The sequence below is a fragment of the Capricornis sumatraensis genome, chromosome 21, assembly GCF_032405125.1.
Source record: "Capricornis sumatraensis isolate serow.1 chromosome 21, serow.2, whole genome shotgun sequence".
Taxonomy (NCBI): Eukaryota; Metazoa; Chordata; class Mammalia; order Artiodactyla; family Bovidae; genus Capricornis; species Capricornis sumatraensis.
The window spans coordinates 12,148,005-12,174,286 of record NC_091089.1 but is presented as its reverse complement, the minus strand read 5'-3'; the positions used below and the strand labels follow the sequence as shown (position 1 = coordinate 12,174,286).

General features: G+C 41.6%; 1 protein-coding gene across 1 annotated transcript; it reads right to left on the bottom strand.

Annotated features, from left to right (window-relative positions):
- Positions 1-8,671: 8,671 nt before the first annotated feature.
- On the bottom strand, positions 8,672-19,812 carry DSEL (dermatan sulfate epimerase like). Its single transcript, XM_068993583.1, has one exon. The coding sequence runs from the start codon at positions 19,268-19,270 to the stop codon at positions 15,632-15,634; it is 3,639 nt and encodes a 1,212-aa protein (XP_068849684.1). The 5' UTR covers positions 19,271-19,812; the 3' UTR covers positions 8,672-15,631.
- Positions 19,813-26,282: the final 6,470 nt, after the last annotated feature.

Sequence of the window (26,282 nt, the reverse complement as noted above, 5' to 3'; positions counted from 1 at the left end):
CTGGTGTGCTGCAGTTCATGGAGTCACAAGGAATTGGACAGGACTGAGTGACTGAACTGAAGTGATGCATGAGAAACTCTTGCTAAAGACTGTCTATTGATTTAATGGTTTTAATTCTCATTTTTGGATTTTTGACAGATTGAATCTTAGATTGGTTATTTTATCTTTATGTGTAAGCCAAGACTCAGCCCTTAGCTCTCATGGTTTAGGGATAGGCCAGGTATTTAGGGGCAGTGGTAAAGAATTCACCTGCCAAAGCAGGACACATAGGAGACTCAGGTTTGAGTCCTGGATCAGGAAGATTCCCTAGAGGCAGAAATGGCAACCCACTCCAGTATCCTTGCCTGGGAAATGCCATGGACAGAGGAGCCTGTTGGGCTACAGTCCATGGGTCGCAAAGAGTAGGACATGATGGAGCACAAACTCCAAGATAGTTAAGTAGAGTTTATGCATGGAGTTTGTGCCCCTAGTCTCTGGCACTCCCCTTCTCCAGTTTCTTCTTTCACTGAAAAATGGCATTTTCTAGTCTGTTGGCATTTTAGCCTCCGTTTATGCTGCAGGCAAGGCCTGCCTTCAAGCTAGAAGTGGTGAAATTAGAAAATCACTAGTGCCTCTTCCTTTTTCCAAGAGTGAAATTCTTTCAGATTTCTTCTAATTTTTAGATCACTCTCCAGTGTCTTCTAGTAGTTGTGTGTGTGTGTGTATTTATTATTTATTTAAAAACATTTTCTCTAGAGTTAAATGCTGCTATCTGTGGGAGGGTTGAAGCTGTCTTGGTTTCTTTGGTCCTTAATCAAAAGTGAACTCAGGCATGAGAATATTGAGTCTTAGTTAGAAAGCCTTTTCCTGTACCCAGGTCGAAGAAAATATTCTAAAGTAATCAGATAACTATAACTAGGTGACATTGATACTAATGCTTCCTCCAATATTTATTTTCTCCAGTTCTTATTACTATTTAATTTTTTTGTTACTGACTCAATCTTCTTATTCATTATTGGTCTTTTCAGATTTATATTTCTTCAGGATTCAGTCTTAGCAGGATGCATGTTTTTAGCAATAAATCTAACTTTTCTAGGGTGTCCAGTTGATTGGTATATAATTGTTTATCATAATATCTTAAGAGCCTTTGTATTTATGTGGTATTAATTTTAATTTCTCTCCTTTTACTTCTGCCTTTATTTTTAAGCCCTCTCTCTATTTTTCTTGGTAAACCATCCTACAGTTTTTAACAATTTTGTTTATCTTTTTGAAGAATGAACACTTAGTTTTGTTAATCATTTCTATTGTTTTCCTATTCTCTATTTCATTTATTTCTATATTAATCTTTATTATTGCTTTCTTCTGTTAAATTTGGGCTTAATTTGTTCCTTTTCCTAACCCCTTGAAATATGCTATTGGGTTGTTTATTTGAGACCTGTTTTCTTAATGTAGTCACTTATAGTTATTAATATAATATCCTTTCCTCACAGAACTACTTTTGCTGCACCCCATGAGTTTTTATATATTGTGTTCCATCTTTGTTTATCTCAAGATATTTTTTGATATCTCTTTTGTTTTTTTCTTTGGCCAGTGTGTCTTTCAGGAGTGTCTTCACCTCGCTTTAATATCCGGGTATTTATGGATTTTCCTGTTACTGATTTTCACTGATTAGTTCAGTTTTGCACATGTGCAGAGCTACTGGGTAGACTGTCCACTCAGGTACCGCTGGAAGCAGGAATGCAGTTTGCGGAGATTTGAACACTGCTTGCTCTTAAGTCCCGTCCTTCTTCTCCATTTCCCCAGCCACTGAGCTCCTAAGATTCTTCTGGGGACCCCATGAAGTGAGACTGGAGCGAGCCTCCTGGGAAGTGCCTAGCAATGATGGGGAAGTTGGATATTCACCTTTGATTTTCTTCCCCACTGGACTGGGTTAGGTGGTTTTCTGGCCATCTTATATCTCTATTTCCTGAAATAATCTGAATCAATTTCCTTGGTGATTGCCAATTTCTTTCCAGAAGGAGCCCAGGGGATTTGTGAATGTGAAATGACCTGTAACTGATACCTCTTTTCAAAATCTGGAAGTAGAGATCCCTTAAAAGTTGGTCCAGCATGGCCCTCAAAACAATTACTTGTTCAAGAAAGGACTAGAAAATACCTGAAATAACATTCCCTTGGGAGGGGATTTTAGGCTGGTAATCCAGTCTCTATAAAAATGTCTAATGGTTTTTGCAAGGATGGTGCGGGATGTGGGAGTGATTTCTGCATAATATCAATACATACCTAATATAGGCAAATTTTCTAGACCCAAGAACAGTGGTCCAGTAGGTTGTGCTTTTAAGAATAAAATTAAGAAAAAAAAAGGGAGTGGGGGAGGTGAATTAAAATGAACTGGTCTTTTGTGCATGGGTCACTAATGTGAACTCTGCAGAAACAATGTAAGCATGTGATTCTAGCCTCTGTAGAAAAGCATCATTTGTTGCATTGGACAGGCCCAGTCATCTACAGTGATACATTATACCAGTGAGAAACAGGGAAAGTATTGGTCACATGGGATTAAAGCTCTTTCTTGATTTATGTGTGGAAGTAGTCCTAAACCTTTTGATTAAATCCCAAGGAATTTTAGACTTTTTCCCCTGTTTTTTTTTTTTTTTTTTTTTAATTTATTTAGTAATGGGAGGAAAGGCCTTAAGTAAAAATAATTTGGAGGCCAAAATACAAACTGTAAAAGAAAAGGAAAGTGACAGTATTTGTACTTTGAATTAGTGAAACTGATTATCTGCTCTATTGCTTTTAACTTCTGTCTCTTTTAAAGTTGTAATCATTTTTTGCTTACATATAAGTAAAATCTTTTCTACATTAAAGATATTGAATCTTTACTTGTTTGTGGTAAAATCCTATTTTCTAATTGGTCCTTTTTTTAATGCTGTTTTTGTTAGCTCATTTTTTTATATAGGGCAGAGCAAAGCTGTACTACTTAAAACCCTCTTACTCTAATAAATCCAGTCTCTTCATGGTGGTTTTTGGCTGGTGGACATTGACAAAAAATAACAGGGCATATAATTAAAGATTAAAAAAGAAAAACAACTGATGTTAGAGAACTAAAGGAAGTACATAAGATTAGGAGCTGGTTATGCAAGAGCAAATAAACATAAAATATTAGGTAGGAACAAAAAAGCTAAAAATTAGTCATCGTAAAGGACCTTCAATTTATGTTACTAATAGAGAAGATAAACAGGGCTTCCCTGGTAGCTCAGTCAGTAAAGAATCTCCTCCAATGCAGGAGACCAGGGTTCAATCCTTGGGTCTGGAAGATCCCTTGGAAAAGGAAATGGCAACCCGCTCTAGTATTTTGCCTGGAGAATTCCATGGGCAGAGGAGACTGGCGGGCTACAGTCCACGGGGTTGCAAGGAGTTGGACATGACTTAGAGACTAAAACACCACCAATATAGAAGGTAATTTAACTACATGGGCTATTATTGTCAATATCCACCAGCCCAAAAGCATCAAGAACAAGAAATAAGGCACACATACTCAGTATTAGGGAGAGAAAATACATGTGTGGGAGATGGATAATTAGAAATGCAAATTAGATAATTTGCATTTTGAGTAAATTTAGCTCAATAAATGTGAAAAATTAAAAGAACAGTATAGATTCCTTAAAAATATAATTTGCCAAAATGGGCTTCAAAATAAATTCATGAGGTAAATAAAATAACCCTATAACTACCAAATTAAAATTTGTATTTAGATAAAGTGTTCCTACAAAGAAAACAGAATGCTCAGATAATTTTACAAATGAGTTCTAACAAACATTCTTGTATTAGGTCATTTCAATCCCATGCAAACTCATCTAGAGAATATAAAAATAGAACATTCTCAACTTACTTTGTGTGACAAGTTTGTTGACTTCAAAATTAGACAAATATATCATGAGAAAATTACAACTACAAATGTCGATATACTTTACTGTCTGAGCTACCAGGAAAGGTAATGTTGATATAAACATCTTAATTATTAACAAGCTCAATTCAGCAACAAATATAATAAATCATTCCCAGTCTGGTTTCATCATAGCAAGCCAAATTTGGTTTAATCTCAAAAGAAAAAAATATCTTCACAAAATATATTGCATTAACAGATTAGGGCAAAGAAACATATGATTATCACAATAAATACAGCAAAAGCATGAATAAATCTCATCATGCATTGATGAAAAAAGGCAATTATCAACTGGCAATAGAAGGGAGTACCACATCCTGATAAAGGGAATCTATGAAATACACACAGCATCCATTCATTTGCTCAGTGGTGAAACGTACAATTACTCCATTCACATTAGGAACAGTACAAGAATATTCACATTGCCAGATCCACTCAGTACTTTACAAGACATCCTAACAAATCCAGTAAGAACATTAAAAAGTTATAAAATTAAAAGGAAGGAAATGCATTCCATTAATTACAGATTACAAAATCATCTTATATATTTCCAAAAATTTACAGGTAAATTATTAAATTAGTAAGTTCCCTGATATAATGTAAATACACAAAAGTCAACTGTATTTTCTACATACTATCATCAATTAGGGCATATAATTAAAAATAAATATGATCCACTGTAATATATAAAGTGCTCATACTTAAATCTATCAAAGGATTAACAAATGTTATATAAAAGGAGAGATATGCCATGCTTATGAATTGGGATTAATTAAAGAGGTCAGTTCTCCCAAAACTGATGTAATGCATTTACAATAACATGTATTGTTCTTTGTTTGCTTGCTTTGAGGAACTATGCAAACTAATTCTAAAATGCATATGGAAGAACAAAGGCTTAAGAAATAGAAAAAAGAAAATAAAAAGACTTGCCTTGCCAGATTTCAAGGCCAATAAAAAGACTGCAGTAATTAAGACAGTGCAGTATTGTCATCGGGTAATCAAATTTGCCAGTGGAGTACAGTAGAGAACTCAGAAATAGCTCACACAAAATATAAGGACTTGATATGCAGTAGAAATGGCATTGAAGATTAGTGGAAAGGAGAGGGTACTGAATCTTTTCAGTCTAGGACAGCAGGTTATTCATACAGGGGAAAAAAAAAAACACTCAGAATGGACTTAACAATTAATGTAAAGCATATTAAATGGAGAAGGAAATGGCAACTCACTCCAGTATTCTTGCCTGGGAAATACCAGGAAATTTCATGAACAGAGTTGCGTGGTGGGCTACAGTCCATGGGGTCCCAAAGAGTTGGACATGACTGACCAACTAAGTACGCAGATTAAATATTTAAATATAAAAGGCAAAATAAGCTGTCCATCTCCTGGTAGTCCTGTCCTTGTGGAAGCCCTTTTCCCTGGGTGTAGGGGTAAGGGGACCTCTGACTAGCTTCTAACCAAAGCTGCCTGGGTGTCGCTTCTAAGATTATGATAGCATGTTAGCAGTTTCTCTATAGACTCTCTCATCCTGACTTCGTGAAGTTAACTGCCAATGGAGAAGCTCACATGGCAAGTGATTCAAGGTCTCCTGCCAATAAGCAGAAAAGAACTGAGGCTTTTAGTCCAATAGCCCACAAAGAATTCAGTCTTGCCAACAATCACATGAGCTTGGAAGTGGGTGCTTCTCAGATGAGATCCAAGTCCCAGCAACGTCACTGCAGCCACATGTACGAGCAGATGACCAAGTTCAGCCAGGCTTGGTTTCCTGACACGCAGAACCTGTGAGACGTGAATGTGTGCTGTTCTAAGCCATTACATGTGTGGTAATATTGTTTGACAACAATTGATCATGATAGGAAAATAGAGGAGACCATTTTCAGTGCCAAGACACTAAGATTCTTTGATAGGGTGTTAAAAAGTATAAATAATAAAGAAAAATTATTTGTAAACATATTTTGTCTACATTCAAATTAAGAACACCTGCATATCAAAATGTATCATAAAAGTCATAGTACAAAGATCATAAAAATATAAGCCAAGAAGTTATTCACAGCAAGTATAACCAACAAAGGATTAGTATTATTAATATACAGTAAATGTCAATGAATCAATGAGAAAAAAATGAATGCCATGGAAAAATGGATAAAAGACAGAAACATGATTTCTTTTCACAAAAGAAGAAACACAAATGGGAAAAATAAGGACAACTGTGTGTGTGTGTACACTAGTGCATGTTCTGCACACATGTTCTAGGTTATTAACAGAACTGAAAAAAAAAAGCCATTGCACTCTTTTATCCCACTAGACAGAAAAATATTAAAAAAAAAGACTATGAAAATGCCAAGTACAGGAGAAGCTTTGGAGCAACACAAGCTTTTCAACAATGCTAGAGTGTCAACTGGTACAAACAATCTGTGCAAATAATTATTTGGCATCAAGAATACTTGAGGATGTGTGTTGTGCCCTCGATATATACACTAGGCTGGAGTGGGGCTGGGTGGGAAGATTTTTGGGTACAAAAAAAAAACAAACCACAATGACAAAATTCTTGCATTAACATATGTGCATTGTATAGCATACATAAAGTTTTATGCATAATGTGTAAAATTACAAAAATTAAAAATATTCCCCAAATCCAACAAGATGAAAGATTCCTAAAGTATGCTGTTTGGACAGTAGTCTATATTGGAACCCACCATGTTGGAAATAAGTGTTCTCCACCTGCAAACAGCAACATGCATTAGACAGAATTTTAAGTGAAGAAAAGCAAGCTGTGTAAGAATATATGCAGTATGTTAGGTTTACATAATGTATAAAAACATGCAAAAATGTACAATGTGTTGATAAATATAGAGACATATGTGGTGGAGCTATCAAGAAGAGCACAGGAATGGTAAACATAAAATTCAGGATAGTTGTTACCTCTGGGGTCACTGGAAAGGGTGGGAGGATACAGTAACAGTAGGTCAGAGGTATACGCTCTGTACCACATGGTAGGGCATGAGTATAGGGGTTCTGACTCTAAGTCCCAGCTCTCGTCACAGAGACTTATCAATATCACAGAAGACGGCTTCTGATAGGGTCAGGACATCTTTTCAGCATCCACATATTAGCATAACCTATCCATCATACCTACAGTTGGAGAAGTAGGGGGCAGCAGACCTGACATGCGCAAGGCTCAGCAAAACAGTGTCTTCTGATTTGCATACAGTGAACCTCAGTCAGGGTTTGGACGGCAGTATCCAGGGAAAACCAGTCACAGAAGAGGAATTCTTGTCCTCAGTGGGATGAACCCTGTGATCGTAGGTGTGTGGCACCCGTTCCCTGGGCAGAAGCGCATGCTGTCCCGGGCTCCTTGCTGGAAGGCTGAGGTTCCAACTGGAGGCTCCGGAACTGCTCCTGGGTTGTGATCTACAGCCACAGAAGAGAAAAACACCCACACTTGCAAAGCACCAGGCAGATGATAACATATTGTAGAACTTAACCCTGAGCCAAAGAATGTGTGTGAAGGATGTGTGCTTTGTGTTCTATAAAGAGATCATTTTCTATTCACAAAATCATCTGTTACATACAGTGTCAAGGTATATAATCATGACGTGTAACTTGGATATGCTACCTCGGATTGTTGTTGTTTAGCTGCTGTCGTGTCTGACTCTTTTGCAACCCTGTGGGCTGTGACCAACCAGGCTCCTCAGTCCATGGGATTTTCCAGGCAAGAATGTTGGAGTGGATTGCCATTTCCTTCTCCAAGGGATTGTCCTAACCCAGGGACTGAACCTGCATCTCCTGCATTAGCAGGCAGATTCTCTACCACTGAGCCACAAGGTTGGTCCTCACTTATTCCATCATAGCCAGTGGAGTAAATGTCATGTTCACACATAGTCTTCAACACTCCCAGCTTTTAGGCATATTTCATAAAAAATAAATGGAAATATTAAAATAGGAAAAATACAGATCATAATAATGTATCTACTGAATGAAGGTATGAACATAAAATTATGATTACTATTATACAAATAGCTCTTGTAACATGATATAAAACTTCAAGTAATAGCATCATACTTAAATTCAATAGGCTTCTCTGATTGCTTAGCGGGTAAATAATTCTGATGCAATGCAGGAGACACAAGAGACGCAGATTCAGTCTCTGGGTTGGGAAGATTCCATGGAGGAGGAAATGGCAACCTCCTCCAGTATTCTTGCCTGAAAAATCCCATGGACAGAGGAGCCTGGTGGGCTACAGTCCATGGGGTTCCAAAGAATCAGATACACCTGGGTGGCTAAACATAAACTTAAAAGAGTCTCTATCTTAATAAAATTCAGAAGGAAATACAATATTCTTTGGAATAACTCAAACCATGACTCTAGAAATAAAGCACTGAAGTAAGTGAAGCACGTGAAAATTTGAATGATTTTTTTCTTAAAATGTGAGCATGAAAAATGCGCCAAATTATTTCCAAATTAGTATATTAATTGCATAATTGTGATTTTACATGTTTTTACAACTCAGTTGATATATGAAATAGTAAAATAGGTGTCTATCTGGTCGATATGCCAACTATGTAGGCTCAAATTCTCTGGGGACACTTTAATATTTTCTTCTTGGGAGAATGGTGTATTCTGTTACATATGTGTTTGACAGAAAATGAATTGGAGGTGATTGCAAAGAGGAAACAAGTATCATTCTATGAATTTTCACATGTGACTTTATTTAATCCTTGCATCAACTCTGGGGGAGTTGTACAGATGGGGAAATGATGATTTCAAATTAAGAAAACTGCCCAACACCTCACAGCTGGTCATTATTTATTGACCTAGGGATTTGTATTCAAATTTTATCAAATTTCAAAGTTCATATAATATACAAAGTGTTGTTAATATAACATTCTTAATAGAAATCCCCCTCTTCAAATTAACCAAGGAAATGGGAGAAAGGCATAAACATAGCTTGTGAAAAACCCATGAGTACAATATGTTGATTATACACAGAAAACCTTACACCTCATATGATAATGGAATCCTGCTAGATTTTCATGTGGGTGCACAAGAAAGTCCTGGAGAAGGAAATGGCAACCCACATCAGTATTGCCTGGAGAATCCCATGGACAGAGGAGCCTGACAGTTGACAGTCCGTGGGGTTGCAAAAAGTCAGACACGACTGAGTGACTGACTGAGCATAAAAGCAAGTACCTTGTAGTAATGGGGGTTTTGTTCAGTAACTATAAACTCAAAATTTATAGTTAATTTTGAGTAAAAGATAAAGTACAACTGAATGCATGTACATTTCAGTTTATTTTGGTCAATCTAAAGAAAAATAGCACGAGTTCCTTGGTGCACATAAGCCCACTGTGAGTGTGATGTGCTCAAGTTAACACTGAATGCCAGAACACCCAGGTTAATGCCTGGAGTAAAAATGAAGAGCAGAACCCACCTCTTTCACTGTGTAGGGTTAACTTTTATTAACTGCACTCTTTATATGCAGTTGTCTTTTCATGGGTGTTTTATGGAAGCAATTTCATCACTTCTTGGTTGTATGGTGTTCTTGTAAATCTCCCTTCAAAGTTTTGTGGAATATGGCATTAAGGCATCAAGTTAAAATGGCCCAACATAGTTTTAAAAGCCTTATTTTTAAATCCCAGAAACTTTAAACAAATACATAAAACAAAATTAATCTTTTGGAACAAGGCAAAGGAATCAATGAATACTTAGAACAACAAACAAACACTAATAAAGTTGGACAGTTATCTTTCATTGTAGTAGAGCAAAGTTCGGGAGCATTATTTCCATTATGCAATGAATAGGTAAGAAGCGCCTTATGCACTGACCATAGAGGGATGTCAGATTTTAATGCAGGGATTAGAGATTTCTGTGTTGTTCATTTACTCATGAAGTGACAAAAGTGGTGGTGATGGGAGCTGAATTAACTTCCAAAAGAATGAAGAGCACCATGGATGTCCCATGTGTATGAATGTCTGCTTCCTTAAATCACTGGGATCATGGTATATACCCCTCACTTGGAAACAGCGAGGGAGACAGTTTATAGGAAAACACCACACTATCTAGGAAGCTGTAAAACCTGACACTTCGATGAAATTCAACACCAGTGTTAATACCCTTGAAAGGAAAAATTCATTTCATCTCAAGAGTCTCAGCAATACAGAAATAGTTTAAAGAAATAAGATAGAGCAACTGCAATGTACTACAGAAAAGATTTGCTCAGATTACAATCTATCCTTTTTTTCTGAAATTTTAGCTATAATAAGATTTCAAAGAGATTCTTAAATAGTGCATACAATAATGAACTTAATTGTTAGAGGAACAGTTCTCCTTATGCACCTTACTTTGTGTTCAGAGTTAGATTCAGAGTTCCTTCCTTCCAGTTTTTCATTTCTCCCTTCCCTCCTTCCCTTCGTTCTATTATTTCCATAGTAGGGATAAGAACAGTTTTTTGGTTTCCCCTCCCCCCCAAATGAGTTACTTTAAAATATATTTGGTTGACTGTCAGCTCCATAGGTTTTGTTCACAGCTGCCTTCTCAGGATGGGTCAGCTCCGCCTGGTAACGTGAATCTGGAGGCACAGAGAGGGCAGGGGAAGGAAAAGGAGATGCTACTGGCCAGCTGGAGCCCGGATGAGATACCCTGAGTTATCCATTACTGCTATTACCAGCAGCAATCTACATGCACTCTAGTCTGACCACACTCACACAGCCTTCTCTTCAGAGCATCCCTTGCTCTTCAGTTATGGACCACATTTCTTTGTGAGAAATGTGTTGGGGCAATTAATTTGGGAGAATTGGGAGAGAGTGTGTCAGCAGTTTTGTTCCGCTTGTGCCTCTCACTACTTACTGATGGAAGGTTCTGTGACGATAGAATCAAATCTAACTAGGAAAAGCATGGATGGTGATCTCACTCCAAATGTACCGAAGCTCCATAAACTACTCCTTTTTCTCATAACCACCATTTCTAAGGCAGAGCAGCTGACACTTTGCGGTGCCTCTCCTCGGGCGGTAATCGCTACCGGCATGCCCTTCCTCTCCTCTCCTCTTGATGAATTCCTACTGACTCTGAAGTCTATGGAGAGAACACCAATTCTTCACAGGGCAGGCACAGAGTCAACTCATTTTTGTCTTCTTCCCTCATGCAAATCAATACCTTGGAGGTAGATACCCCAAAACTACTGTGAATTGCTAACTGAATTGTAAGCCTGCTCCAAATGCCTTCACAAAAAAAGATTTCCTGCAAAAAGAATACAGGCTTCAGATTTATCTGTAAAATCAACACCAGTGAGTTGTTGTGAAGATTGTAATGATGAACATGAAAACCTTAAGGTTCTGTGCAGCACATACTAAGAGACTAATTTATGGTGGATCCTTCTCTCGTTAAAAACAGAAGTCTCCACTATGCCAATCCTCTGCACCACCTACCTATTGGAATGACTCAAGGGACCTGCACCAACCTTCCTTTCACAGATCTCCTGCTCGAATGGAGATTCCACCAATGATGGGAGGGGCAATTGTGGAGCCCAGGTATACAGTACCCGGATGTTCTTGCTACTTACTAAGTTAGGACAAAGTACAGAGAAGAGTGAAATGGACTGAAGGCAGGACTTAAAATTAACTTACAAGAGTGGAGTCATCACTGAAGGGTGCACGTTTAGTAGCTGAAATCATGGGACTGCATTTCCCAACTCTGCCTTCTCAGTTCCAGACAAAATCCTAGCACAGGTACCAAAGACCTAAAGAAGAGGGCTGTTACAAATTATCCCAACCATAGCCGAGTTGCTTTTAGCTTTTTATTAACAGAGGAGTCATGTTATACATATAGTTCGAATAAACTGGGCTATGGTCTCCAGTATAGGTTTTCTCTGCTGTGTAACTGGATAGATGTGAAAGAAAAATGAAAATGAAGAACAAAAACAAGACATCCGGCTAAGGTTTGGACGCCTTCTCCAAACCTATCTTTGGAAATGGAACTAAACATGTTACTTGGACTAAACACAACATAAGCTCATATAAATTACAGCTCAAGCATTCACAAGTTAGCTAGAGAATGTGAGAATCTGTTTTAAGTTCCTTCCATTCTTTGTGCAATATAAAAAATAAAAAACAAAAACCCAGTCCAGTTCTTAAAATGTTTTTTGAATTTTTCTGCCAACATGAAGGGAAATAATGATACTAGTCAAGTAAGGAAAACATTGCCTTAGCAGCTATTTTTAGACATACTTTGGTCTATATTTAAACAAGCAGTAGATAGCCCACATATGTATGTTAAATTCCTAGATGTGTCTTAGAATATTAGGCTCCCTTACCTCCGTAAGTGATGTTGTAACATACTATCTTCTACTTACACTTTTCACTAAATTAGTGACATTTTTCTAATTATGATCAGAGTTATGTCAGATTTTAAAACCATTGTCCATGTTTACTTATAGATGACTGAATGAGATAGACTTTATATAGTAGCTCAGATGGTAAAGCATCTGCCTGCAATGCAGGAGACCTGGGTTTGATCCCTGGGTAGGGAAGATACCCAGGAGAACGAAATGGCAACCCACTTCAGTATCCTTGCCTGGAAAATTTCAACAGAGGAGCCTGGTAAGCTTTAGTTCACAGGGTCACAGTCACACATGACTGAGTGATTAATTCACACAGCATCCATGATGATCCTAAACCAAATCACCAAAAACTCTGCTGATAAATGATGTGAATCAAAAGTCAATGGCAGACAGAAGGGGTGGTGTTTCTACAAAAACAAAAAAAAAAATGAAACATACTAGTGTGTGGAGAGAGTCTCTTCAGATATGAATGTATTTATGACAGATCCTATACCATGCCTGGGAATTAGACATAAATAATTACCCCATTCCTGCCAGGCATTTATAGTACTAATTATTGTTTGTCCAAAAAGCCAGTTAATCAAACATCTAATACTCAGGTGCTAGGCTCAGTATGTAAGTATTAAAGTGTATCTACCTAAAATTCATGCCTTTCTGGGTTTCTATAGATTAAATGTAATCATAGACTTCTCTTCTTTCTACTGAGCAGGTTCTCCCCTTTCCTTCTTTTCTGGAATTGTCATTGAAGTAAATTCAGCTATGGATATGGCCTCTCTCATCCGAAGTGAGTAATTTGCATTATTTCTAACTTTTGAAAACTAGATCAACATTACCACCACACTTGTTACTTTTTATGTCAGCAAAACTAATCCATTCTTTCAGAGTTTCAATATGTAAACAGTATTATTTTAATAAATGCTTTTATTCCAATTGGGCCCAAGCTTGGGGAAATTAATGAAGGAAAGAATTATTTTTATGGAAAGAACTTTTTGTGTTTCCTTTGAAAATGTCACAAAGTCATCAGGGTTGCTTTAATTATTTTTGTGATGATCAGAGTAAAAATGCCGTAAAAGTAAGCTCACATTTTTCCTAGGATAACACTCTGGAAGTACATGACCTAGGTGTTCTGAGATCATAATTGGCATGTTAAGGCATAAGTGGGTCCCAAGCATGAACAAGTCCTTACATATGCAATGGCTGGGCCAGCCTTCACCTACGTGTAACATTCCTTAGAAACAGAACCTTTGAACATAAGTCTTCTCCTCCAGCAAACTTTCCCTTGGGTCAGAAGTAGACAGGGAAATTCACCCTGACCTTGCTACATGGTGAAAGATACCCTGTGAAGATCACCTTAAGTGCGTCCCTTTCCTTATCTATTAATAACGTATTCTCATCTTGTTTCCATATTCATTCACAGAACTGCTCTTTTTCATTTTCCACATCTCTCCCCCAACCCCTGCACATACTCAACCTGGCTCTCTTCTGCCTGTGAGCATGTTTCTGTGCAAAGTTAAAGGAAAGGCAGTGGTCCAGAATCTGTGTTCTCTGCCGCTATCTGCACACATTGGTAATTCTTACCTTGATCAAACCTCATATTATTTTCAACCCAAAACCTTTTTTATTTGACATAAGATCACACATCCTGGAAATTGAAAGCAGACACTGAGACTCTGACCAGTAATGGAAATGGTGTTATCATCCATGTAGAAATGTTACATGAATCACGATAACCCTGAGACAGGAAGAATAATCTTCCTTGAGAATAACAGTGTGGATTTGAGTCTTTGGTTGCCCTCTCAACCTGTATTAATACAACAGGACTTTCATTCATTTTGACGTTGTAGAGAGAGGGCAGGGAGAGCTACACCAGGAAGTAGAGGTGGGGGAGTAGGAGAGAGCTGTTTTCCTACTTTAATGGAAGAAAAATGACAGCCTGGTTAGCTTCAGCTGGAATGTAACATACCCACAGTTTGATCACCCTGGAGGCACATTTTGACATAACAACAAACTGCTGAGAAAGAGCCACTTTTATCTAGGTCAGAATGACAGAATTCCAAGTGTTAGAGCCTGGAGGGTAAGGAGGGTGGTGTGAAACTACAGTTTAAAACATCAGGAAGAAGACTGCAGTCGAGACAGAGATTTGCATCAAGTCCCCACACTGCCTCATGGTTTTCATCCAGTTCATTGTAATTGCTCCACTGGTTTCTAATGGCATCGCATTTTGATTTCAGCGTCTACTAAAATAAAATGAACCATGTGTTATGACGACGACATTTATAATAAGATGCAGATGGTAAAGGAAACAGATGCCTCTGACATCATCTGCCATTAGCCTTCAACTTCTGCAGACACCGGCAGTCTGGAGACTCATTCAAAGGGATGCAGGATAAGTCAGGCAGTTTTCCAATTCTGTTTCCACTCTTACAAAACGCTGGCAGCAGCAGCACTGTTTTGACTCATACAATGATAATTCCACAAGGATAAATCTGATTCTAAGGTGGTCTCAGGCTTTGACACAAAATTAATCATCAGGACGGGGGGGGGGGATCCCCACAAATATCAGAGTTTAGCCATTAGTAACTACTGACTGTTTTGCGTGACAGTGGCAGAAAGGACAGGGTGGGAGTGGTAATGGTAAACAGCTGCAGTTTCAAGGAAGCAAGAATGAGAGGGTTTTAAAGAGACAAGAGGGCCTAAAATACCCTACCAGCCCTTGGCATCCACTGTTCCAAGACTGATTCCTTATGACTTCTAAGTAAAAACTTTAAGGAGGATTTTCAGGTCACTGTAAAAAAATCCATTCTGTATTTCCATCTGTATTTTCCAGAAGGGATCGGATAATTCCGATAGGAGCTTTCACCATTTCCCCAGTGATATCTGTGAACATTCTACACAGTAAAAGGATTTGTGTGTATGTGTGGCGTGCAAGATAAATGTGTTGGGACACCTTCTAAAAAACTAAGAAACTTTTGTATTTCATCTTGAAAGCAAGAGGCGCTTGGGTAAAACATCAACTGCCAGGCTTTCAGCAGTGCATGAGGTTCTGGGCTAGATCAGCTGAGTTACAGACGAAGCGGAGAGTTAGACAAAAACCTTTATAATCCTCCTATCTCCCCTGACCATGGTAATATAACTTCATCATACACCTCTATGGCAGAAACATCTTAGCAGGAAAAAATTCAGAGACAAAGACAAGGGAAGTGGTAACATAAAAATAAATCCTGCTAGGCCAAATACGGTGCTTATTTTTAAAATAATCTCTCTCTGCATGTAACTAATTGATCACAAACACACACAGTACAAGAATAAACAAACTTCTAATTCATATCCACAAATTGGGTTGGAAAGTATTAGTGCAAATCTCTGCTGACCTGCAGCATTCAGTCCATAAACTTTGGGTATCCTAGACGATCCATCAGCGTCCAGCAGATGTTCTCAATCAGTTTAACTTCATCCTTCGGCAAGTTTCGTTTCCAAACGTTAGTATTAGCGGGTGATATCTCCCCTTCGTAGGGAAGATAGAAAAGGTTCGTGGAGGTGGCAAACAATATTTGGTTTAAAGTAGCAGGAGATAAAGGAATTCCAAGGAAGGCAAAAATCCTTTCCGTGGTATTCTGAGGGAAAAGCACAAGATCTTCAAACTTGATCAATTGGTAGCTGGTGGGCAGCAGGTCTGCATTTATCCTCAGGGCAGCGGCCGTGTTTGCCAGCCACGCATGGGCCAGCAGCGAGACTGGGTGAGGTCTGGATGCCACCAGTTCCTTCCGCAGCAATTCATACTCCACAGCATAGCCTGAGTTCAAGGTACAATGGCCTGCACCTCCCTCCGTTTTAAACAGCTTAGCTAAGTGCTCTTGTACATTCTTCAAAGAGTAAAGGCTAGGTTTACTACTGTACAGCATGGAATAAACCCACGCCCGAGGGTCCCTCACCACGTACAAGGCCTTCATGGAGGCTCCCAACACCTCGTGAAAGAAATGCAGCTTTAAGGTCCAGCTTCCGCTGCCCAGGCTGAGCACCGGCCGCGCGCTGGGGTAGTGGACCAGGTGTCTTCGCAGAGCCCGGACGTATTCAGCGTCTCTGTCAAAGGCGCCTTTCATTCTGCTTCTTTGTTCTGCCAGAGACTCTCTCCTTTTCAATTTCCTTTTCTTGTCTTTATTCATGGTAAAATACTGGGCCAGTTTCCCCCTACCGGGTTCATGCAGATGGATGTTCTGCAAATGGAGTTTTGTGTCTCGGACCAAGGACTGCAACCAGCCTCGGAGTAAACGGAAGCGCACGCTGTGGACGTCGGACGCCCTCCATTCACAGGCGTCCACAAAGGAGTCAATTTCCAATTCTGTTTCTGGGATATCAATGTAGGCTGTGGGGACCCGGATATAGAGGAAGTCACTACTGTTGAAGAACAGTTGTTTGAGAATCTCGGCTCCGGAACCAGGAAGTGAGGTAATGACGACGTCCGGTAGGTCTGTGCGCTGGCCACCCGGGGCCAGTGCCTGCCCGTTCGCCTCGGTCTCCGGCCTCGCCCACTTGGCACAGATGGGCTGCGTGCAAGCACTCCACACGTCCAGCAGCTCAACGGACCACAAGGCAATAACAAGGATGAGGATCCACCGCATAAGCTTTCTAAAAGAAAGGTAAAACCGCCACTGAAAAGTTAAGATCACCAGGCCGATGCACAAAATCAACCCAACTGCTACATTAAATTTAAATCCAAAAGGAAAAATTACTCTATCACGTCTTACGGGCTTTACTATTGCCTCAGTGCCCAAACCGAAGCGGGTTACTTGGGCCTGATCAGCCACAGTGGCAAAGCCGCCAAATCCCAGGTAGTCAAACCTTGTCTTCAAGTTCTGGTAGTCAGTCACGATCGAAACAACATGGTCGGTGTTATTGACATTGAGAGAAAGCTGAAGTCCGGAATTAGTATTATCAATAAATCTGCAGCTGGAAACATTGACATATGGCCCATAGAAGACGTATGCGATTCTTGTGATTGCAGATTCCATCTGAAATGTAACATTGACAAACTGAGTCCACCGTTTCTTAAATTCAGCGGCTTGCTCTGCTTCCTGTATGCTAGCAAGGGGGCTACTGCCACGATGATCAAACCAAAACATCTTGTAGTGAGCATCCCACACGTCCATCAAGGCGCCATTATACTTGTTTGTGAACCTATATGGGATGTACTTAAAATCAATATCCAGATTATGGAAGAAGGCACTGACAGATTTTATTGGGGAATCTTCTTGCTTCTCGACATGATCAACAACTAGCAGAGTCTGAGAGTTTAAGAGAAGCAAAGCCCGATACACGCTTTTCAGCTTCATTGCTGAAGAGTAAGCGGACACGGCTTCCCCACTCACAAATATCATGTCCCCGTGCTGAGAGGCAGTAATGATTTCCCCGGCTGCATCACCAACCTCCTCGCCAGTCCACTTGAGCCACTGTGCACATTCTCCCAGCTGACCTTCCCAGGGCTTATTACACTGGCTCGTGGGTGACGGTGCAAACACCAGTACGTTGTTCAGGTGGCTCAACTTAGGTCCATAGAGAGCTTCGGAAACAAACACCTGCCCGTTGGGGGCAAAGGTAAATGAGTTCTGATCCGGATGTTCATGTCCAGGGTTGAAGCTCCTCCACCCATCAATCCAGGAGTATGGCTGGAAGTGAACTATGTCATAGACAGCACGTCCTCCTAGTTTCCCAGACTTAAAAGATACAAAAGTATTGGTCTGTGTATTTGGCAACCCGGCCCCATAAGTGACCACACCCCAGTTCGGGAACAGGTGCATTTTTGCAGTGCCATATTCTGCAGGAGGCTGTGGGGTGAGCTGGGGGTCATACCAGATGTATTCAGTGTGAAGGGTACTCCACCTCTGGGCAGTGGAGGGGACCATGGGTCCATCTTTAGGTCGGTGCCTTCTGATTTGCTGAGCTAACCAATTTCCAGCTCCATTCTTTAAGACAAACTTATCCAAAAAAACTAACTGGCTCTCAGGACCATAAAACCAGTTATAATTGGAATCTGCTATCCCCACGGTCCTTTGGAAGCCTGGCAAAAGGGTGGCATAATAAAACCAAAAGTGCATTTTTAACCAGTTGTTATCCAAGTTGTTGATATTAAAGTGGCGCTGGGCCAGAAAAACATACTGTGTGACTGATTTAGCTGTGTAGCTTCCATAGGCCACACCTTCATCCAAAGAGCCATCGACAATGTGATTCAACAGAAACATCGTCTTTTCCATCACATCTACTACAACCTGTTTCCATAGATTTACCTTAGTCCCTTTATCTACCCCAGTCACCAAAGCCCCGGTCAGCAGTGCTATCATGTTAGTGGCTTGGTGGTTGTGAAGCAGTTGTTTGCCCCAAGAGCGGACCTTAGAATACTCATACATTTCCTCAGTAATAACCCATATTTTTTCTAGGTATTTTTGTCTCCGACGACCATCTAATAAGTTATATAAAAAGTCAAAGGCAGTGGCAAAACCTGTTAGGGAATGGCCAACTGGAACCTCATCCCCTGGTGCATTCTCCACCAGCCAGTCTTTGTAGCCCACCATCCTGTCCATGTATTCCAAGGCAAATTCAAAGGCAACTTTGTCTTCCGGGCACAGCAAACAGTACAGGGCTAAAGGAGGCAGATTGTTACCATAGATTTCATTCCACTTGGCAGCAAAATCAGCATGCTTGGGTGGAGGTAGGTAGTATGTCGGGTTTGACAGCATAGCAGTCACCGCACTTCTGATTGCTCTAAAAAGGTGCAAATGGGTTGTGCGAGACTTCTGTCTCATTGCTTGGATCTCTCCAGCATCAAAATACAAACGTGGATGAAGCATAGTCTTCTTCAGTTTTTGATTGGGTCTGACATCTTGCACTCTCTGTATCTTAAATGGATCTATGTCATCTGTGAAAACTGCCCAGTCAGAGTAATTGCTCACAGATTCCTCCAAAGTAGAGAAAGCAAACATCACTAATACTAAAAATAAGCAATGTCCTGTAAACATTAACGCCATGATCCATCGGGGAACTCCTTTCCTCAAGCATACATGTCAAATGCAGTGCTCAATGTGCTTCCCATCTGCTGAGTATAAAACATACATTTAAGGCCTTGATAAAACAAAGACTGTAAATTGTATGTGCTGTGAAATCCTGCTGACATTCGGCTCATTCAAACTACAGTTGCCAAAAAGAGAAAACTTACACTGTGAATCTGCCTCCCTGATGCAGTGTTGCTTCCAATAAAACTTCAAGGAATGTTAAAGCCTCTGATTTTCCCATGTCACACAGAAAACAGGAGTGGAGACAGTCAAGAATACTATGAATTCAAAAGTTACTTCTGTGACAGAAATCTACCTAACATGGAGAGTCAAAAACCCCACATTGTAAATTAAAAAAAAAACAGCACTCCAAAATCCAAAGTAAGAAGTCATTCTTGGCACAGGATACCATCATTGGTGATAAGATCATCATACAGGTCTGATGCCTTTGTCTGTGTGCTCTCAAAGAAGTTGATGAAGTACTGAAATCCTTGGAGCAGACTGGGTTGTTACTCCACTCAGCTTTTTACACTTCTGGCTGTGAGAATTTTTTTTTCTTCCTCCATTTTTGGGAGAAAAACATCCTCAGCAAGTGTTCAAAGTCCTACTTGGTTTTAAAACATTCCGGACTCCTGCCCTCATTTCCAATCTGTCTTGTTCAGGCTTACTTACTCATCAGCCTATTATGACCCATCTGAGAAAGCACATTCTCATCTTCTTTTATCAGCTTCATCTGTACAACTATGAAAATCTAATCTTTGCAACCACCTAGGTACTTCTTTTCCAATCATGAAGTAACCACCAACTGGGAAAGAAAACTCCCCTTTCACCAACAGTGACGTCTCTTTTCCGTTCCTTTTTCATGACACTGGAAAAACAAAACAGAAATTTTGTTCTGGGGGACAAAACAAAACAGAAATTCTCTGAGGCTACAGGTATGCTGGGACATAAAAGGAAGATTTAAACGTTCTACCATCTCCTGATAGAAATTTTGGAATGACAATAAGATCTGTTTTTTAACACAATTGAAGTTACACTAAATGATTCCTTTTCTCATACTTTTCAAGGCACATATTAGGATAACAATGGTGGTAGAAGACAAGCGGCTACAAGATGTAACTTTCCCAAGAGTATTTATTTTAACGGTGGCTTGCTTTCTTAATTTAAAATGTTTTTACTCAAATACAGTCAAGAGAAGATTGAGTACCGCTGTCATTCTTGTTTTGATCACGGAAGACTCAGAGACAAAAACCCAAAGCTGAAAGGACCATTTTATGATTCTCCATGAGTGTTTAGCTCTCAAGGGCTCAAGGTGTCTTTGCCAGAAGAACTATAATACTAAGCGCAGTCACTTTTGTCTAAGGAGAAATCATGACAATATGTGGGAGCGAAGGACGCCGGTTCTGCTCCAGTCTCCCTCCCGAAAAGCCTGGTTTTCCATCCTTACAAGAAGCCACCAGAGGGAGCTCAGACCCAAACCCGGACTCAAGGAGCAGCTTCGCGGCTGCCCGTCTGGGTTCCGAAGAACCTCACCAAGTTTCAGTCTTGGACAAGTCTCCTCTCTGTGGGAAACATGAACGCTAGGAGTTTCCTGCTCCGCTCCGCCTGTTGCATTTTGTGATTCGCTTCCTACGAACATGCCAGCTCCATCCTCCGCTCCCCATCCCCGACCCCTGGCAGTGGTCTGAGGACAAGAGACCCCTCAATAGCCAAGTCCGCTTACCTCCGCAGATCTGGACGGGGTGTCTCCGGGTGGTGGTGGGCCCGATTAGACGCAGGCGGAGAGTTGGAAAACACTGCTCTGCGTGGGACTCGGGCGGCCCGGCCCCCGCAAGGCTCCCGAAGCCCCCGAGTCCGGCGCCCCGCGCTCCAACAGGCTGAGGCCCCGGGCCCATGCCCCGCCCGGCGCCGCGCGGACACGCCCGCCCTCGGGGAGCGCCGGACGCCCCCGGGCAGCCCGGGGCCGCGGAAGGCAGATCCGCGCGCGCCGGGCGCTCTCGGGGACGCCGTGTCCGGCGGGGCGCTGTCGTGCCCAGAACGCGAGGCTGCAGCGGCCGCTGGTGCTCAGTGCCAGCTCCGGCCGCGCGGCCCGGGGAGGGCGAGACGGCGACGCGGGCCGGGGGCGGGGCGGGAACGGTCGGGGGCGGGGCATGGGCGGGGCCTCGAATCCTGGGAGGGCGAGGCCGGTGGTGGGCGGGGCGGAGCCTCGGGCGGGGAAGCGTGAGCACAGGCTACGCTGGAGGTGGATCGGGGGCGGGGCTGGAATGAGACAAGGGCGGGGCCGAGGGCGGGGCCGACCGCTCCCCGCATCTGAACCCTAGGGCCTTCCGAGTGCGCGTGTTCCCGGCTTCCGCGGCGGCGCGCGCTCCCGGAGCGGCGGGGCCGGAGGAAGAGGGAGGGAGGGATTTGGGAGTGCGAGGGTCCAAGGACCTCTCTCTGCCGGTCGAGTCCCGCTGCTGTTACCCCTTTGGTTGTGGGGAGAGGGCCGACCTCACAGGGCTAGGAGTGAGAGAAAGATAGAGGAGGTTCTAGGTCAGATTACAAATGATGGGGGACGTGGGGATGGGCGGAGTGACGCCGTGGGAGTCTGGGATCAGCCTTCAGGAAGAGCAAGGGCTGAAGAGAGGAAAGTGCGGCAACCGGGCTGTCATTTAGAAAGGCAAAATCAATATACCGTATTTATACAAGACTGACTTTAGGAGCACAGATGCTAAAGATCAGGGGAAGACAAAAAAGACTAATCAGCCTTATTGATTGCAATAATTTCTCTGGCAGTGTAAATATGGAAAGGTATGTGACAAACAGGTGGAAGGAACCTCTTTCTTATTCAAGAAATGGAAGTTGCAGTTCAGTAAAGACCCGCAGGCAGGAAAGACTGTGTGGCTCAGTTACTGTGACACGTGTGTGCAATTCCAGACTTTGGAAATCGTCGAGCAGCTGTAATTCCTGTGGTACTGGACATATGGAACCTCTCACTAACATCTGAGATTATACTTGGCCAAGAGTCAACCTGAGTCTGCCGTCTAATATAGTGAAACACCAGTTGTCGCAAATAAACAAACTCAACCCCGTTGGGGATTGGTGATGCCTTCAGTTTCCTCCTACTCCATTCCATTTTGGTAGAAAAGGACAGATATGTCTATTAAAAATAAGTGTCTTGCTCTGATCACTTCCTGGTAAAACCAAACAGTAGACCGTTGGTAGCAGAATACATTTCAAAATAATTTACCCTGGGTGTGAAATACGGCCTCTGCCTCACAGTCAATCTTCTATTTGATCCCCTTGGGAACCTTCAGTTCAGTTCAGTTCAGTCGCTCAGTCGTGTCCGACTCTTTGCAACCCCATGAATCACAGCACCCCAGGCCTCCCTGTCCATCACCAACTCCCGGAGTTCACTCACACTCACGTCCATCGAGTCAGTGATGCCATCCAGCCATCTCATCCTCTGTCGTCCCCTTCTCCTCCTGCCCCCAACCCCTCCCAGCATCAGAGTCTTTTCCAATGAGTCAACTCTTTGCATGAGGTGGCCAAATTACAGGAGTTTCAGCTTCAGCATCATTCCCTCCAAAGAAATCCCAGGGCTGATCTCCTTCAGAATGGACTGGTTGGATCTCCTACCTCTGTCCAAATGGCCAATCTTGCTTTCTGCCTGCTGCTTCTGTAACTGTGCTTATCCAGCTCCTTCCTGCATAGTGTTCTCTGCCCCCGACACTCCAATTTACTGGTTGAAAGTTTTTCTGACTGTTGAAGTTCTCTCATTATACTTGTCCCAGCTCAGATGCTTAAATTCTTCTGTAAATACACCCTAGGTTTTTCCCTAACGACGCTATAGTTTTTATCTGTAAATATATTCAGCCTCAGATCATTTGTTTTATGTGTCATATTTTCCCTGGCTGACTACTGTGCTCTCCTCAAAGCTGCGTCAGGTCATGGTCAGTCACTCAGCCCCTCTCATAATGACTGTACCTGTGTTTGAAATGAATTGAAGTGTCAACAGTTGGGCTCACGTAGAGCCTCATCTCATCCACTAAGATTCATTCTGAAACAAGGATCCTCCTCCAACCTCGAGAAACAGAACTTCCTGTAAACATCGGGACTGTCCTCGTATATGACCCACGATGGAGAAAGATGACCCCTGGTTTCTAGCCTCCCTTACAGGAGAAAGTAGAGCTGGAGGAAAGAGGAGTCTTTGCCCAGATGCAAAGACTGTTATAAGTTTCTGCAAAGAGGAGCTTTAGAAAGTGACTAGGAATCCGTGTTAGTAAATACAGTGAGTAAATATGCAGACCGTTTCTAAGAACAAAATGTGTGGATGGGATTCTTTTATTTTGTGAATCCAAAGTGCCTCATGACACAGGGCAAAGTGAACCATGGAGAACTATTACAAACACTAACATCTGCCAGGGGAATATTTTAACTTCCATCCAAGCCTTTGCTTTTTTTTTCAGATTTAACATCAATATGATCATTTTCACTTTACAGATGAATGCATTCCGATTCAGACATTATGACTTTCAGGTCTACCCTGAGTGTCTGCACCTAAGCTGTGGGGTGCAGCAGGCCTTTCAGCATTTCCAGATGAACTTTCAGGTTAATTCACTTTGAACTGGCATCGTCTCCCAGTTGTGAGTCTGTTGAAACTAAACAGGAGCTACAGCTGACCGTTTCAAATCATTGGCAAGAAAGGGTGGTAAGTAAATAGTTCTGTGAAAAATGAAGAGCGTCCTGCTTCCTGTGAACTAAAAATGGATAGCTTCAATTATTACTCCTTCCACACATGAAGATGGTACGAAGTTAGTTAATTATAAATAATGCATCCAGCCACAGAAGGCATGAGGTATATATTATGTTATTGTGCATTAAAAATCTTTATGAGTGTGGCATGAGACACATATACAAACAGCTGCTAAATTCAGAGTCCTGGAGCGGTTTCTTATTTTAATAGAAGAGAAGAACCATAGAGTCTGTCGCTCTAACTCTAGGGATTTCCTGCTATATCCTGTTATATAAAAAGATCTTAAATCTACATGAGATTTTACTTGTGATTTCAAAGCACTTAATGAAAAAAATTTTTTTTTTTAATTTGAATATCTTTCAACCCTACCCCCAGCCAGAGAAGGCAATGGCACCCCACTCCAGTACTCTTGCCTGGGGTCGCTAAAAGTCAGATCTGACTGAAGCGACTTAGCAGCAGCAGCAGCCTCAGCAGCAGCTACTCCCACCCACCCTACTTACATCAGAGATGATGCTTTCTCAACTAGATTCCCCAAAGCAGGAGGTTTCCTTTCCTCCTCCTTCCTCTTTCTTTTTTTTCTTACCTTTTCTTTTTCTTCTTTTCGGTTTTTAAATTCTTCAGCACCTAACTCAGAGCCCAGCACTTTGTGTCGAGTGCATATCGACTGTTGAACATGAATTATCACCTTCATTTTAGGGCAGGCAAGGAAACAGTCTAAACATCTAAAGTGGGTTGCTGAGTTCTGAGTAGAACAGAAGCTCTTACTCTCCTACAGAGGACCTTGCCACAGCACAGAGTCAGAGCTACGTCTTGGAGGAACTTAATTCAAGTGAAACCTCAGAACGAAGCTGGTCAACATTTTAAAGAGAATTTCTGCAAGACATTTTATGTCTTAAGTAAATTCAAGTTCTGAGCCTTAGAACATAGGTAAATACTGCATCACCTTACAGAAGGATAAACAGCAAGGAATAAAACAAACCAAGAACTACATAAAGTCCCTTGACTGAAATCGTATTTGACCGTGATCTGTTACTCTGGTGGACTCTTAATAACTGGGGCAAGGATATCAAGGAACTGATTGTTGTATGTTCAGCAGCTGACTGTGCACAGGTCTCCGAGGAGTAGGCTGGTGCAGAGCTCAGGCGTTTGAATCTAGGGAAGACTTAGTTATTCTTCCCTTAGCATATCTCTTCCTTGGCATGGTTTTGGCTGCGTGAGCTCAGATGCAGATTCCTTGAACCACTTATCAAGGCCAGAGGTGTATTGTATTGATCCATGAGCACTACTGTGACTAGTTTTGCGCCAGAGTTTGGGAGGGTAGCAGCTCTGTACAGAAACAGACTCCAAACTTCAGCATTAATAGGCCATGCCAATGATAAAGACAAAACCACAGATTTAAAGCAGGCAGTAGGATCTGGACATACTCTTTCTGCAATTGCTTTGAATACAAAACATCTCAAAGTGACGGGGATTCTGCCTGCAGAGCTGCTAATGAAGATGTGTCTGAGAGTGTTCTTTGAGTTTGTTTATCCAGCTGTACAAGTCTGTATGACAGTTATGAGATTTATGAAAATTCAAAAATACCAAAGCCAACTTCTGAGGAAAGAAGTTTCCCCATAAGTCCACTAAAACCTCGTGTTTGTAAATGAGGCATTTTACTGCTACCACTTCTGCTTACGTATAGTCCTGCTTTTCCTATGTAAGACAGTTTTAGAGGAGATGAAACTTACTAAGGGAGCCCAGCGTGGGGCCCTTCCTCTTTCCCTCCACCCATCCCCCACCCCCACCCCATGCATCTGGAACAGTGGTCTCTCCAGGGGACAGTTTTGCCCCTCAGCACCTTCAGCAAAGTCTGGAGAAATGCTCGATCGTCATACTTGGGGGTGAAGCACTTCTGGCATCTAGAGAGAAGAGGACAGGAGGGCTGCTCAACACCCAAAAATGCACACAACTTCCCCTCCTCTAACCTCAAAGAATTTTCCAGCCCAGAATGTCAATACTCCTGAGTTTGAGAAACTTTGCCCTAGCCCCCTGACTCTAAAAATTGATTATGTGCAAATGGTTAGTAGTTGTTCAATTCAAGTTCTGAATTCTTCCCAGGGTTTTCAGTCAGCTCTTTACCACTGGTTCTTGAGCTAGCTGTTACCTAATTTGTTCACACATGGCTTTCTGTTTAGCCAGTACTGGGTCCATTTGTCTTCTCTTGACCAAAGACACTGCTGAACCCAGCTGTTTCACTTCATATGAAAGCCT